General features: G+C 43.6%; 1 protein-coding gene across 1 annotated transcript; it reads left to right on the forward strand.

Moving 5' to 3' along the window:
* Positions 1-1,208: 1,208 nt before the first annotated feature.
* On the forward strand, positions 1,209-15,165 carry LOC102906237 (C-type lectin domain family 2 member H-like). The gene is made up of 5 exons (XM_042274178.2): positions 1,209-2,243; positions 10,359-10,484; positions 12,822-13,003; positions 13,427-13,533; positions 14,512-15,165. The coding sequence occupies exons 1-5, from the start codon at positions 2,192-2,194 to the stop codon at positions 14,642-14,644; spliced, it is 600 nt and encodes a 199-aa protein (XP_042130112.1). The 5' UTR covers positions 1,209-2,191; the 3' UTR covers positions 14,645-15,165.
* The last annotated feature ends 990 nt before the right edge of the window (positions 15,166-16,155 follow it).

Raw genomic sequence — 16,155 nt, forward strand, 5'->3', positions numbered from 1 at the left:
CTCTTTACTAGGCAGGGTTGATTAGCATCAAGTAGCACTCTGCCTACAAAGGCTAGCCTTAAAAAAAAAAAAAATAATAGCCTGTCAGTGGGGGAGGAAGGTGAGCAACTTCAGAGATAGAAGATCAGAGTCTGATTACAATAGGGAATATAGGTAAATCAGGATATCAACCATCAGAGGGGCAGGGCTTGTGGGGAAGGAGTGTGTCGGCTTATTAAGAGTCGATTAAAGGAGCCAGAAAAGGCAGAAACAGAGAGACAAGCCAGACCTTCACACAGGACCATTTATTTATACTGGCAGAAGCATAGTGAGGGGGTTATCTCAGATCTTGCTCACATGGATGGATGGGCCATATATCCCATGCCATGTTGGTATATGAGCAAATGTCTACTCCATGAGGGTGGACAAGAAAAAAATTCCACAGGAAGAAACTGACTTCAACCTTTATGGGGGCAGAAATGACTTCTATAGTCCAGAAGCTGAGACTTTCAGTAGGAAACTATCCAAGTGTCTTGTGTGTGGTCAGCTGTGGGGAAGGAGTGTCTTGAGTGTACAATGTTGGCCCTGGAGATGGTGTTTGTGTTGTTAGAGCAGAGTTAGGATAAGACAGGACAGTTTGTTGGGCCTTATGGACAGCCTGGAATTTTGAGAAGAGAGATGAATCATTTGTCTTTTTGATGTCCCCTTGGTGGAGAATGTTGTCATGGGAAGGTGAACTCCTTGATTTTGATATCCAAAGGGAGTTCATAATTGATGAACATCAACATAATTGATGAACCAGAATGACTGTTCAGCTCCACCTGCAGAAACAACATGACTGGGTAGTGAAGACAACTCACCTGCTCCCAATCAGACCACAAACACAACTGCATTTTTCTGGTACACACACACACACACACACACACACACACACACACACACACACATGCCCCCCAGCTTCTATAATTGTGCTCAATCTCATGCCATGGTAAGAGTGGGTCCCTTACTATTCCAATAAAGCACTCTCAGCTTGCTGCTATCTAGTCTACCTCTTCTCTGCCCCACTTTTCCTACAGAGACAATGTGCTCTTCTATCCTCTTCCCAAAGAGTCACTGTCCATTGTCTGCAGTATCACAACTCTCACCTCAAAGGGGTTAAGAGTTTACTATAGAAACAAAATGAGTGACCATGACCCAGGAACAAGATTTACATTACCCCAAATTCCAAGGTGGTAGTGGAGTCTTTATAGTCACAGAACAAAGGAAGCCATACATAAAGACACTTCAAGCACTTTGGTGAAAACATCAGAGAGGGGTTACAGCAAAATGGGGGGACCTTGGTGACAAGGGTCAGATGGTACCTGATGATGCTCTTAGCCCTTGGGTTTGTGGGAGCTTTCTGTCTGTTAATATATTCCAAGGAAAGCTAGTCTTCTGAGTTACCTGATGGTCATAAAGGTCAGGGACAGAGAAGAGCAATAAACAGGTATTGAGAGGGCTAAAGATGGAGGGCTGGAGAGGTGGCTCAGTTAGGTCGAGGAGATCTGATGCCCTCTTTGACCTCCATGAGTACCAGGCACGTACAAGGTGCACATACATATATGCCCAGAAAAACTAATGTACATAAGGTAAAATAAAGAGGGTTAAAGATGGCTCTGAACTTACAGGTTTTCAAACCCTCTATGGTCACTGTCTGCTAGGCAGTCAACGATGTAGAAGGTTCTGTGGAAGTTGCTGTTACTTTCCAGAAACTTCCATTCTCACAAGGCCTGAAAAGGACTGGCAATTACATTTCCCACTTTTGCAGTTCTTTTGCTTTTAGGTTGATTTCTGCAGGACAGTGAAACACCCCCTGACATCCCACCTTGGCAGAAGAGAAAACTGTGTGAAGTTGCTGTAATTCAAAAGCATTTTGTACTAACAAAATCTATAACATTTTTCAGTTCTGTTTATTTACTTTCCGGTACACCACATTTCCTGTCACATATTACTAACTCTCTTTCTCCCAGAAGCAGATTTTATTTGCTGAGAGGGTGGATATATTCAGGATTGATGAATCAGGCAACAAAAAAAAAAAATCAGTGACGAGTTGGGCGGAGCCTCGAAGTCAGGTAACCGGTTTGAACGCCGACCGGAACAACTTTGGTTTGCAAACATCCTCATTCATTCCAGGTTTGCTTCAGCAGGAAGACACACGTGAAGAAAAGCCTCCATGAGAACGTTACCTGCAGAGTCCTTCTTGCCAGCTGGCGTGGGAGAAAATTGTATGTATTTAATGAATTAAGTTTAAGGGAGAGAGGAAGCTTCCCTAGGGGAGCGGAATCTCCCTGTGTTAGCCTGCAGCAGGTGTCCTTAGAGGCTGGGAAGCCGGGGTCGGGTGGAGAGCTCTAGGGTGGGTAGGAAGCACCTTCGCAATTCTGTATTAGCCTGTCATGGCGTATGTTACTTATATACATTTGGGGAAAGAGGAACCAACAGTAAACTTGTTAGTGCACTCTTCTCCGGCATCTAGAATTTTCGATCCACTGGTTCCCGCCAGAGTGAGGTAATGTGTGTAGACAGAAGTAGCCTGTGAGCCTGGGATTAACTCTTGCCTCACCCACAGTAATTAAAAGAACTGTAGCGATATGTTGTAGGAGTTAGGATTGAAATAGCCGCCCATCAGATTACATTTCCCCTTAGTCTTAGAGACACTTGCCGCTGCCCGGCCCACATTCATACTTGATTCTGAGAACCCCGCTACCTCAGGGAGAGAGATAAACAGCCCTTCTGAGTTTCTAAATCAAAGAAGGCATCCGGATTCCTAGGGGATTGTTTGGAGGACCTTGGACATGCTCAGACACATGGCTCTATCCAGTGCACACCTAAAGTGGCCCTCTTCCAACCTCCCCTCCACCTCAATTCCTGACTCCCACAGCCCATGCCCCCCACCCCTCTTGTGCCTTTTCCCCCAGACTTCAGGGCTGTCAGAAATTCTCCCCCTTCCTTAGGGCACCCGTATATTCCTGGCCTTAAATGATTCTGTGGCATCAGGGAACAATGTCAGTCCTTCTGTCCCTATTGTTGTATCCCAGGTTTTTCAGTAGGGAGGGGATGGAAGATCGATCCCACCTGCAAATCCATCTGCAGTTTTACATTATGGTAAATGATAGAAAAAAGGACATTGGAGACTTCTACTTTAAAACTGTATCCTTGCATTTTGAAAAACAGTTATATTTTATTCTTTAAATCCTTTTCCCTTTAATTTTTTAAAGTTTTATTTTCTTTACGTATTTTGCCTGCCTGTTAGTGCACCACATGCATGCCTGGTGCTCACAGAGGTCAGAAGAAGGTGTTGAATCCTCTGGAACTGGACTTAGACAATTGTGAGCCACCCCGTGGGTGCTGGAAATGAACTGATCCTCTCTCTTTAGGGCAGCAAGTGCTCTCTGTGGTACCTCTGTACAACCCCCCACTCTATCCCCTACAGACAAAGAGAAGCTTAAACCAGGATTCCTAAGTGTAGATAAGAACTTAGACCCCTTTTCCCCAGGTGGCTGTATCTGCTACAGGGACTTTGGAAACATAGTCAGGATATTCGACCAAAAGACTAAAAAGGGAGGCGGGTTAAAATAAATTATATGGTCTGTGCCTTTAAGAACTAGCCTCACAAAGAAAGGGGAGAGCTCCTTCCAACCTCCCTGCTGTGGGTGAGAGATTTGGAAGAGCCTCCCTGGAGGCTTGTAAACTTAGAAAACACCTTACCTTTGCATTCTGTACCTAAAGTCTCCAGTGGTGGCTTTGGGGACTTGATCTAGGCACAACAAGACCCTCAATCTATTGTCTCAAAAAGGGGGCCTTAGACAAAGATATCTCAATATAGATAGACCCAGGCCAGTTTCAAGTCCCCAGAAATGATGGCACCAGCCCCAGGAACAAAAGAACAGAGTCAGGATGTCTGATGGTAACCAATTAACCATGAGATGCCCCTCTCTGGAGATAACATGACCAGACCCCGGAGAGGAGTTGTAAAACTCCTGACAGGGCAAACAGATAAGCTAAAATAAGATAAAGTCCAGGCCTGGGAAAAACTGGACCAATCAAGGATGGACCCGTACTAACCCCCTCCCCTCTAAGAAATTTTATGGGTTTTGCCTATAAAAATTAACTTCCCCAAGAAAGAGTAACTCTTCTCTGCCTCACGTGAGATGGCTTGAGATGAGTTCCCTGTCATGACTTGGAACAGATAAACCTTGCTTTTGCATTCTGGTATGCTCGTCCTTGGTGGTCTCTCTGGGGGTTACGATCTGGGCACAACACTCTCCACCTCTGAGCCATGGCTCCACCCCCACTTTCATATTTTTATTTAGGAATAGAATAGTTCTTGAAAAACAGAGTTCACAATTATTGTTAGCTCAGGGGTCTAGTTAGTATCAGCCTCAGGAGATCAGGCCAAGTTCCTCTAGGTGGACAGCCCCCTGCTGTGGTGATGGGAAACAGTCTGGGAGCTGGGGGACAAAGTGAAGAGGAAGGCAATCTAACCAGGCCTCCCTGGAATCCCTGGGCCCTATCTGGGCCATCCAGTGCACACCTAAAGTGCCCCTCCTCCACAGCTACCCAGGACCCTTAAACAGACTGAAGAGCCCACCCTGCTTAGGGGAGAGCCAGAGGTGTCCGCGTCCTCTGCTGCCCCTGACTTTTGAGTTGTAGCTCGGCCCTCCAGGTGCCTGCAAGTCACATACTCCTCCTGTAAGTCAGAGCGCTTACTGTGCTTGGAAAAGTTACCAAAGTAAAGATTTCCTTCCTTCTCCAGACTTTTCTGTGGGTTGAAAACGGCGGGCAAGTCCTCACAGCAGTGGGCAAAGTCTAAACAAACTGACTTAGGAGAAAATTGCCGTAGCTGCTGTCTGTGGACTCAGCTGTCTGGGACCCACTGCAGCCTCTCTCAACAGTTTCACTTTCTCTGTCTAATACCAGAAGAGAGAGCTTATGAATAGTACTCCTGTTTCTCTGGTAAGCAAGTATTTCTGAGGGAGCAGAGGTTAGAGATAAATGCCGTGAAGGCCCTAAGAGAGCCGTGACTCAGGAATACAGATGGTGAACCCCCAAGATGGCGGCCTTCTTCATCACCTTCCGGCCCGAGACAAAGCCCAGGGCGGCTTAAACCAAACCCGGCAAGGTTTTTCTCCTGCCAGCGGGGCCCCTGCCGATGAACCAGTCCCAACAGCTCAGGGCCAGAGTGTTGGTTTAAAGGAGGTGCTTTTACTCTGTGAGTAAAAGTCAGGAGTCACGACAAAACCCATTATCAGAGCTGAGTTATAAGAAGGGAAAGGGGAGGGACAGAAGATAGCGTGACCCGGAAGAGACACGGGTGGGGGTGGGGGTGGGGGAGAGACAGAGAGAGAGAGAGAGAGAGAGAGAGAGAGAGAGAGAGAGAGAGAGAGAGAGAGAGAGAGAGAGAGAGAGAGAGAGAGAGAGAGAGAGAGAGAGAGAGAGAGAAGGAAGAAGAGGAGGAGGGGTCTGTGTCCCGCTTCTTATGGATTCCCCTGCACATGCTAATATGGGTTTACAGAGCTTACCACACATGCGCAGACGGTGTGATCACACAGTGCACGGATTACGTAGGACGTAAGGCCCCTGGCTTGACTACTGAACTGCGCATGTGCGGTCATATAAATCGAGGCGTGGCTCGGAATTTCAACACAGAGTAGGATGTGTATTTTGATTGGCACATTAAAATTAACACACGTTCCTTGTTTCATTATGGCGAATATATTGAAACCCTCTCAGTTATTTTTAGAAACATTGTATGTTATGGTGAACTGTACTCATGCTACTGTGCCTTTAAACACCAGACAGACACCACTTTATAGTAAATACTGTCTTACTTCCTCTCTACCTCCCCCAAGAGATATTTGTACTCGATTGTGTATTGTAACATGTGCACAATAGCTAGACCATGGAACACATCTGCATCTATCAGTGAATAAATGGGGAAAATTGTGATCCATATTCCTATTGGGGAATCTCCAGCTTGGGGGCAGTGGAGCATTCCATGCTTTGGTCTTACTCTTTCCTTTCCTGACCCTGCCCACTCAGAAAGCCCGCCAAGTAGTGGCCCCTCCCCTCAGAAAGCCCGCCAAGTAGTGGCCCCTCCCCTCAGAAAGCCCGCCAAAGTCAGTCCCTCCTGGAAATGACCAAGACCACACCTACAGGCTACCCTACAGCCACTAGGGAGATGCTTTGCTCTGCTTTATTAAACCAGGATTTATTCATCTTGATTGGCTTATTGTATCAGTGGTAGAGGATATCCAATAACAGGGATTCAAAATTTATCAACTCCCATATATAATGGAATACTACACACCAATAAGAAAGGATGTCCTCTTTAGTAACAACATGGGTGGACCTGGGTGACATGTTGAGAGAAATTAGTCAGGCATTGAAGGCTAAAACTGCTTGTTAGTTTGAAAGAACCAACTAAAATCAGACAGGAGTTTATATTATTTTCTTGGGTTTGGAAAGACTGGTTCTTAAAGTAGGATGCAAAACTATTAATCATAAGGAAGTCTATGTATTCAAAATATGAAGGAGTTTAGAAATTTCCCAAGATTTACTTTCTATAGGGAGTGTGAGGAGCTATGAGGAGTAGAACCCAGGGAAAACAGAATGCTCACATGCTGAGAAGTGCTGGAGCTGGAAATGATCACGTGAGAATTACCCTGCAACTTTCTATATCTTTGTATATCTGGGAAGAATGAAGGTTGAGTGTTTTGTGTGGACCCAAACTCCAAAGCCACAGTTTAGTGCTTAAAGCCTTCCAGTCCTACATATCCTCTCCTCCTTTGTTAATGGGTGAGGCTTCCTGGTGTTTTAGATGTGTAAAACCGAGCAAAAGGCAATGGCTAAAGTCAGTGGAAACTTTGTAAAAAGTATAGTTTGCATTCAGTAAAATTAATTCACTTGATGTACATCTTCATCACTTTGGAAAACATATAATCATGCATTCTTCGTCAAGATATATAGGGGCTGGAGAGTTGGTTCAACCATTAAGAACATTTATTGCTCTTACATAGGACTGGATTTGATTCCCAGCATCCATATGGTGGCTCACACACTCACCTCTAACTCCAATTCCAGGGATCTAACACACTTCTCAGAACCCCCCAACACTAGACATGCATGTAGTACACATATACACATACACACAGACAAAACACTCATACACATAAAATAGATCTAAGACAATAGTTTACAAAGGATATAGACTCCCTGCCCCTTACCCCACTCCAACTTCCCCATTCCCTGTTGCAGACACTCTGTACCTCTGTCCCCAGCCCTTACACACTTACTTTTCCAGAATGCCACAAAATGGATCCCTGAAGCAGAGACTTCACATTTGACTTCTTTCCCGTCCATGCAGCATTGCTCTTCAGACAGTGCAGTGTCTATCAATAGTGTGTCAGACACACCGCTGGCTAGATTCTAAGAGACAGTCCACAGCACCACTGGCACAGGAGCAGTGCTCTGAATTCACAAGTGTGCAAGCACCACATAGTCAAATGTTACACAAAGAAGTTAAGAAAATCTGGCAGGAAGCTTGTAGAGAAGTGAGAAGAGGAAGCGAGTCATGGCAGTTTGGGTTTCTTTTCAAATAAGCAGGAAGGAGACAGCTTCCTGTGGCCCACTGCCTATAAGCTTGCTTAAACTTGTTTATATGTTTAGTTTTGGATCAGAAGCCTTGGGACAATGCCTGGTAAAGTTGTATCGAAACAGGCAAGTGCAGGCTTGTGTTCTAACTTATTTCCTCTGTTTGAGAGTTTGTTTAACTTGTTTAAACAAACTTGTTTAAAATTTGTTTAAGCTTAAGGACATTTGGATGATTGCAAATGTTGTGTGTTTTTTTTTTTTTTTTTAAAGCTGCTACAAATATACACGTATAGGTTTCTTTTTCTTTTTTTTGTTAAATCTTAAATGCAGGCTTTCCTTTCAGTATGGGGAAATGTGGGCAGGATGGGGGCACATCACCATATTGTGCAGTCCCTGCACAAATAGCTTCATAGTAGTTGCACAATTTTGCCTTTCTAAAAGAAGGGCGCTGGAGTCACATCAACATCGAATTCATCAACCTCCTGTTATATAGACAGTCAATTTTCTCTTGAATCTAAGATGATTTTTCCCAAAGACAAGGTCAGAGACATTCCTCTCACTTTTTGAGGAATCAAATGACTTTAAAATATCAAGCTTTGTGCTTAGGTCTACAGTCTTTCTCACGTCTTGTTTTTAGCAGACAGACACCAGGTTGTTTTTATGTAGCACATACTGTAACGATGCCATCCTTTCCCAGTCTATAAACCATACATTTCTGTTAAATATGTGTTGACCACATGTGTTTGATATAACTTCTGGAGTCTTTTTTATTTTTTTCTGCTGTATTGTTCCAGTGTCTACTCTTTTCCCAGAACCAGGCTCTGGTGCTATTTATTTATTCCTGTTCCCATAAGTCAAGAGATTAGGCAGAATGATCTCTGAATTCGACCCTTTTTCAGAATCATTTTGGACTATTCATTTCCTTTTAGTTTTCATAGTACCTTTCATATAATTTGGTGCTATGAATTTCATTTTTTCTGAAGGTAATCATTCCCCAGGAAGTGAAACTGTTGCACCTATAAACTTGCTAAGAAATTGTTGACATATGAGCAATATTGAGTGTTCCAGTTTATTATGTGAAGCATTTACTTATATTGTTCTTTTATTGAATAAAATAAGGGAGTCAAGTAATGGGGGTAAAAACCTGATTGATCAGAGAAGCAGTGGAGAAGAGACCAATGACCTCCTGTCTCTTGCCTTCCCCAATCCAAAATGGCCTGGGATCTTTCTTAGCCCCTTACTGTGTCCCTCTCTCTATATATGTATCTTGGGTCCTACAAAACATCCATGGCTAATTCTGGTCAGCTAGCCACTAGCTCTGCCCATGATTCAATGTTACAATTTATTGGCAGTCTTGGAGTGTCTGTGTGAACAAATATCCTACAACAATTATGTGTTTAGATCTTCCTTGATTTCTTTTTTTTTAATTTAAAAAAATTATGCATATGAGTGTTTTGCCTGAATAAATATCTAGCATTGCATGCATTCCTAGGTCTGACCACGGTCAGGATACAGTGTCAGATTTCTGAAACTGGAATTATAGATGGTTGTAAGCTATTATGTGGGTGCTGGAATCACCCCAGGTCCTGAGCTAACTCTCCAGCCCTGTCCTGATTTCTTCATAATTTTACATGTAGTTTTGTTATGCCTATTATGAACTTTTTTTAGATGTATAATTTTATGGTTTTTGGCATTACTGTAAATGGTGAGGTCTTACATGTCAACTTCCTTTTGACAGTAAAATGAAACTGACTTTGCCACGCTGACATTGTGTCCTACAGCTTTGTAAACTCATTTTTTACATCTAGTAGTCTTTTCTGGAGTTGTTAGAATTTTTATTCAGATAGGACCATGTCATCTGTGAAGAGAAACACTTTCATGTGTTTTCAAAAAGTGTAAACTTTCTTTCTTTCTTTAAGAAAGTTTCTTTTATGTATATGACTGTTTTATCCACACATTTGCTCATCACATGTGTCCTGGTGACTATAAGAAGCCAGAAGAGTGTGATGGGTCTCCTGGAACTGGAGTTGTGCACAGTTGAAAGCTATTTTGTAGGTGCTAGGAATTGAACCTGTGTTCTCTGGAAGACAAATAGTCTTAACTGCTGAGCCATTCTCCAGCCACATGACCCTATTTCTTTGCCCTGGTGAGGCCCTCCTGTGAAAAGTCATCCTGGTATAGTGAGCAGACATCCTACTCCTGCTCCTGATTGCTGGGAAAGAATTCTCAACTGTACCCTTGGGAATCAAGCAGACTGCAGTTGGATTTATTGTTTTGTTTGTAATGGATAACTTTTGTAGGGTTGAGGAAGTTCCTCTGATTCCTAATTTTCACACACTTTTGGTGTGTTTATTGAGATATTTCTATTTTTCCTCTTTTCTTAGTTTGTTCATAGGTCTAATTACACTGATTTCCCCCGAATGTGTCTGTTCCTCCTTCTAACCAGAACGCTTTATGGAGAGAAATCCAGCTGACTGTTGTTGTTGCTTCCCACTGCTCCTCACTCCTGTTCTTTCTTGCTCTTTGATGATTCACCCTTAGTTCAGGAACTGGAAGACCCTGGTCAAGGTTCTGTTTCCACCCTCTCTAGTCTTCTTTCCACCATGGCATCCTTTATGGACCAGGACCTTCTCTGAAAGGGATTTGCAGTGTCCTTTCAGGTACTGGTGGGCAGTTGTGAAGTGGGTTTTTGTGGTCAGTTTCTTTCGTTTTCCTTAAGAAGTTGGCATTTCTATATTCATATTTTACAGGTGAAGAGCTCCAAGGAAAATATCTCAGGATCATCTCCCCCGAGTCCTCTGCTAAGCTCTACTGCTGCTATACAGTGATTGCCATCCTCGCTACATCTGTGATTGCACTGTCTGTTGCTTTGTCAGGTGAGTGACTCATCTCCGGGTTCTGCAGCGTTCCTTCCACATCCACGTTGTCACTTAGATTTACTGACCACTGTGAGCCAGGCACTGTGGGGAGGGCTGGAGAGAAAACACCCTGGAAATTCCTGTTCTCTGGGAAGTTGGGATCTAGCAGGAAGATGCAGTGAAGGAACAGCACAGGCTGTGGTGTGCACAGGAGGTCAGGCTCAGCATCCCTGGGAAGAAGGCATTCAGCAACCTCTAGAGAGATGCAGGAGACACATGTCCTCCTGGGAGATCTATTCAAGGCAGAGAACAAGGAAAGGAAAACCCAAAGGAGTAGCCTCAAGGAGGCTGCTGCAGCTAAGGGAAGTGAGGGGAGTGAAGAGCAATGTGGTTGGGGAAGGTACCGAACCCCCACCCCAACCAGGACTCATGGTTTCAGTTAATATCTTCAACCATGGTCTGAAAATATTAAATAGAATGTTCCAGAAATAGGTGATTCCCAAGCTTTCATTGTTAGACTATTCTGAAAAATGTGATAAAATCTTGTATAGCTTTCCTGCCATAGCTGGAGTATATGATTCATGATAATGTTTTATAAAATCAACTTTAACCATGTCAATGAATACTACTCAAGTCTAAACTTGGACAAACATTTGCCAAGAAGACAGTCAGTGTAGCCTAAACTGTTATGTAACTGTGAAAATAGTCAGATAAAGAGAAGATACAGTCACCTTCATTTCCTGTTGTATTTGTCCCTTTCATTAAATCCTCATGGTCCTGCCTATGAGAACAGGGGACAGATGTAACAAATTGCCCTACACTAAAAATAAGTGTGTGTGTGTGTGTGTGTGTGTGTGTGTGTGTGTGTGTGTGTGTCATTTCTAGTATTTAATATTTCTTATCAAACCACTTGTTTCTAGGCTCAATAGCCCTTCAAAAGAGCCATGCATTCATTCTCATCTGTTAAAGGAAGAAAAAGACAAAATTATGAAAGAAAAATGTCTGTAATTTTTCAAAGCAGCCCTCTGAAAGCTTGCTGCTTCAGGGCTTCTTACACACACACACACACACACACACACACACACACACACACACACACAATCACTTTACTATAATAGACTCACAAGTGAACACATCACACAGCTGCATCAATATAGCCACTCCAACACTTGCCTTACACTACTCTTCCTTGTTCTTGGTGTTACACTATGCCTACACTCACAGCTGTTTACACTATACATTATAGGCTAGGATAAGCATATGGGGGTGTGTTCCTAAATTGTCTTATAATAAAGATCCCAGAACTCGACATAAGGTGAAAGCTGAAAGATCAGAGAAACAGAGCAAGCCATAGCCACCATGTCTTACCTCACCAACTCCTCAGTCCGAAAGAGTATGAGTTCCTGTCTCCTCCCACCTTATATTCCTTTCTTTGCTCAGCCTTATCACTTTCTGTCTAAAACTTCCTAGTGCTGAGATTAAAGGTGTGTGATCCCAAGTGCTGGAATTAAAGGTGTATGCCACCATTGCCTGCCTCTGTTTCTCTGTAAGACTGGATTAATCTCTTGTAGCCCATCGTGGCCTTGAACTCAGAGATGCAGAAAGATCTCTTCCTCTGCCTCCTGAGTGCTAGGTTAAAGGTGTATGCCACCACTACCAGACCTCTATGGCTAACTCTGTGGCTGGCTCTGTCCTCTGATCTTCAGGCAAGCTTTATTTGTTAGATTACAAACAATATATAATCACAGGGGAATGCATGGGTCTTTTTCTTTCTGATTTTGTGTGAACATATTTAACATTATACTTTCTAGGTCTCCCACTTTGTTGCAAGCTTCATTTTTTCTTTATGTCTGAATAACATTCTGTTTTATACATGTACCACATTTTCATTATCTGTTAGCCATTTTATGGACATCTAGGTCAGGTCTATTTTGTTATTATTGTAAATGGGGCAGCAATAAACATGGATGTGCAAGTTTCTCTGTGTTATGATATAGTGTTCTCTCAATATATACCCAGAAATGTGGCATAGATGAGTCACAAAACATCCATTTGTAATTTTTAAAGGATCCTCCATACTGTATGTTTAAGTTTATACTTCTACCACCAGTGAGTAAGTGTCCCTATTTCTGCACAGAGTTCTGACATCTGTTGTGGGATATCTTGATGATTGCCATTCTGACAATCCAGTATATTTTCATATGGATTTAATGTATGTGTGACATGATAACAGGAAGGCCTCATTCAAAGTTTTGATATCAAAACCTATTTTGACCATGTCATGATTTGCTTGCAGATATTTATCCATAGTTAAATCCAGTGAAGCGAGGAGTTTTCTTTATTTTGTCATTACAGAAAAAGAAAAGAAAGAACGGTTCTCAATCAAAAATATCTGTGCTGTTTGCCCAAAAGATTGGATTGGATTTAAGAGTAAATGTTTTTATTTTTCTGAAGACATGAGAAACTGGACACTGAGCCAGACTTTCTGTATGGCACAAGAGGCTCATCTAGCTCAATTTCAGAGCAAGGAGGAGCTGGTAAGAAAAAATCAGGAATTGGTTTGTTGTTTGTTCTGTTGAATATTTACTTTCTTGAGATAGGGAGCTCAAAGCTAAAGCATGAGGAAGGATCCCACCCCAGGTAGCAGGGGACATGGGTCACATGTTAGTATGTGTCATTTGTGATGGTAGCACATCTGGCTGTAGCCCTGAGGCATTCCAAAGACATTCTCTACTGTAATGCTAATAGTCACCCTGCATGGCCAGACATATACTTGTCATTGTACTGTGGATTATGGTAGTAAAATGTATCCACTGAGAACTGAAGGCAATTTAGACTCCAAAATCGATTATCCTGAGTTCAAACCTGCTGCCATCTTGAGAAGAGACTGTAGAGCAGAGACTTCATGGTCATCTGAAGCTTGAGAGACACATGTATTTGCTTTCTGTGTTTTACGACAGAATTTCCTGATGAGATACAAGGGTGATTCTACCCACTGGATCGGCCTGCACAGAGAGTCAACACAACACCCATGGAGGTGGACAGACAACACTGAATATAACAACTTGTATGTTTTCAGACCTCTTTTCTTTCTGCTGTGCTCATGTGTTGTGATGTGTGTGAGTTGTGATGAGAGATGAAAGACAGTGTCATGTGAAGCTAACTGTACTGGAAAGAAAGAAAAATAAACCCTTGGGCTGGAGGCGTGCCTTGGGGTAAGTTGTGTGTTAAATGCAACAGTCAATCCCCAGTAAACTCCACCTCTTGACAAATTTAAATGTGTTGGATTTATTTAGTGTTATTTCACTCCATATCTTTAGTATGATGATAGCATCTAGGGTAGATTCTGTGTCTGCTATCACCACTTGAAAATCTTTCCTTGCTGATGACTGCCCTTGTGGGATGTAGGCAGAACTGCTGATGGCTGCTAAGGGCTCTGAAACCCCAGGAAGCCACTGCAGAACTTCTGTGGTAAGACTTGTCAGACAGCTGTTTGCACAGCTGCACCTGTCACAGAAGCAGAGACTCCAGGGGCTTTGGGAACCTCCTCTGAAGTCTCATCATCAAAGAGCACCCCAGACAGCTCCTGGATGTGAGCATAGCCATTTGAACAGACCCCCATTTCACTGGAACAGTGAAATAGAGCCACAGTCATGTCCATCATTAAAGACCTTTCAGCAATTTACTAAGTGGTACATTTCCTCCCACTTTTATACATGTGAAAAATACTTCAAGATAGAATTGATGATCACCTTGTGGTGCTACCCATGGCTGAAGTTCACTTGAACATGGCAGCAAGCACCAGTCCAATGCTTTGTAGACACAGTACAGGGTTCAACATGGATGAATGACAAAGGTCTGGTCATCACATCGAACCCTGAGAATGCAAAAGTCACTAGGTGTAAATCTCGTGCTGGTGATTCCTCCTGGACTCTGCCTTTATGTGATCCATGTTATAAATAAGCAGTGGAGACGAGTGAGCTATCATTGCAGGAGTGAATGCAATGGCAGACTCTGCAGAAATTTTGTTTCTTTTTTGTTTTAGGGTTCCCATCCGAGGAGAAGGAGAACGTGCCTACCTGAGTGACAGAGGGATCAGCAGTGGCAAGGACCACACAACTAGGAAGTGGATTTGTAGCAAGCCTGAGAGCTTTGTACAGTTCCCAGAGGTTTCATAGCTTGTGTCAAGGCAATCATGAGAGACCTGTAACATGTTATCTACAGTCACTGCCTCATTTTTTAATCTGTAAAATTGTCAAAATCTATTCATAATCTGTGGTGACATCCAATATGAAAACTGTCATAGAGGACTATACTTATCGGTGCTTGGGAGCCAGTGGGAAATTCTAAATTACATCAGTGTTTTGATATGAGTTTGTGCTCATTGTATCTTAAACCTAAAGTACAATCACATCAGTATTAGTGACCTCCACTTTTATGACTAGATCTGAAAGTTTTTCCATTAGTTCTTCGTTTGAAGGACAGATACACTAAAAAATGAAGGGAGGGGCCAGGCGGTGGTGGCGGCGGTGGCGGCAGCGGCGGCTGCGGCGCATGCCTTTAATCCCAGCACTTGGGAGGCAGAGCCAGGCGGATCTCTGTGTGTTCGAGGCCAGCCTGGACTACCAAGTGAGTTCCAGGAAAAGGCGCAAAGCTACACAGAGAAACCCTGTCTCGAAAAACCAAAAAAAAAAAAGAAGGGAGGACAGGATGGAGTTAAGATGGTTGTAGCACACACAGGTCCTGCAAAGGGCTAGAATGGGAGGCAGAGGAGTAGAGTCTCTCCTGCATCCTCTCGCAACAGCTCTGAGTATCCTGCCCCAGGCCTCATCACTGGTCTGCAGCCACCAAGGAGGAGCCTCACACACCAGTGCCACAGCCTCTGCAACCCAAGCCAGAGCCACAGTGGTGTCCTGCTGTTAGAAAATCACGGAAGAGTGTCAGAGAGAATGGTTGTATCTCTGGTAAAGGTGCCCTGGCATGTCTGTAGTATCTGTTGTCAGAACCTTTAAAAAAATATTTGAAGACTGATTCAAGATGGTGGTTCATAGGTTGGGTTCTTGGTGCCAACGGAAACATCGCTGTTGTGGAGCCGCCCACGGGCCACAGATACAAAGGTCATACCTACTGAGTCAGCAGGATGGCCTTCACCAAGGACAGAGAGATGTGCAGAGGCCTGGAGCCTTAGTGGGTCCTGCCCCAGATACACTGCCCAGCTGAAAGATCACCCCGTCTCTGGGCAACCACAGGATATCCCAGACCAGTCCTAGTGATAGTCTACGATCACCCAGGCTCTGAGCGATGTCAGGATGTCTGTGATGGAGAACAGTTCATTTTCTGGGTTGAGCCTCCTCAAAAAACATAGCACTGTCAGGGTGGTAACAGCAGCCTCGGTCTCTCGCCGGCTCTGTCCCCTAATGCACTACCCAGCCTCATGACCATCCTGTCTCTGAGCAACGTTGGGATGTCCAAGATGGAGAATGGTTCATTTCCTGGATTGGGCCTTCTCAAAAAATCTCCATGATGTGTGCTGCCACCAGACTCCATGGTGCTTTATGTGGTCCGTGCTACAGTTGGGGTGTCCATAGTTCTGTCTGCCGCTGCAGGCTGTGTTGATACCCATGGAGCATATTGTTACTGGAGACCATATGTGTAGGGAAGAGGGGCTGGCTAAAGAAACCCATTCTGA

The sequence above is a fragment of the Peromyscus maniculatus genome, chromosome 3 (genome assembly GCF_049852395.1).
Source record: "Peromyscus maniculatus bairdii isolate BWxNUB_F1_BW_parent chromosome 3, HU_Pman_BW_mat_3.1, whole genome shotgun sequence".
Classification (NCBI taxonomy): domain Eukaryota; kingdom Metazoa; phylum Chordata; class Mammalia; order Rodentia; family Cricetidae; genus Peromyscus; species Peromyscus maniculatus.

What these genes read in the sequence shown, in the direction of transcription:
- LOC102906237 (XM_042274178.2), top strand. Translation starts at nt 2,192, where the DNA reads ATGAGAACGTTACCTGCAGAGTCCTTCTTGCCAGCTGGCGTGGGAGAA. An exon ending in ACTGTCTGTTGCTTTGTCAG is followed by an intron (nt 10,485 to 12,821) that starts GTGAGTGACTCA and finishes TTGTCATTACAG; the next exon opens with AAAAAGAAAAGAAAGAACGG. An exon ending in TTCAGAGCAAGGAGGAGCTG is followed by an intron (nt 13,004 to 13,426) that starts GTAAGAAAAAAT and finishes GTTTTACGACAG; the next exon opens with AATTTCCTGATGAGATACAA.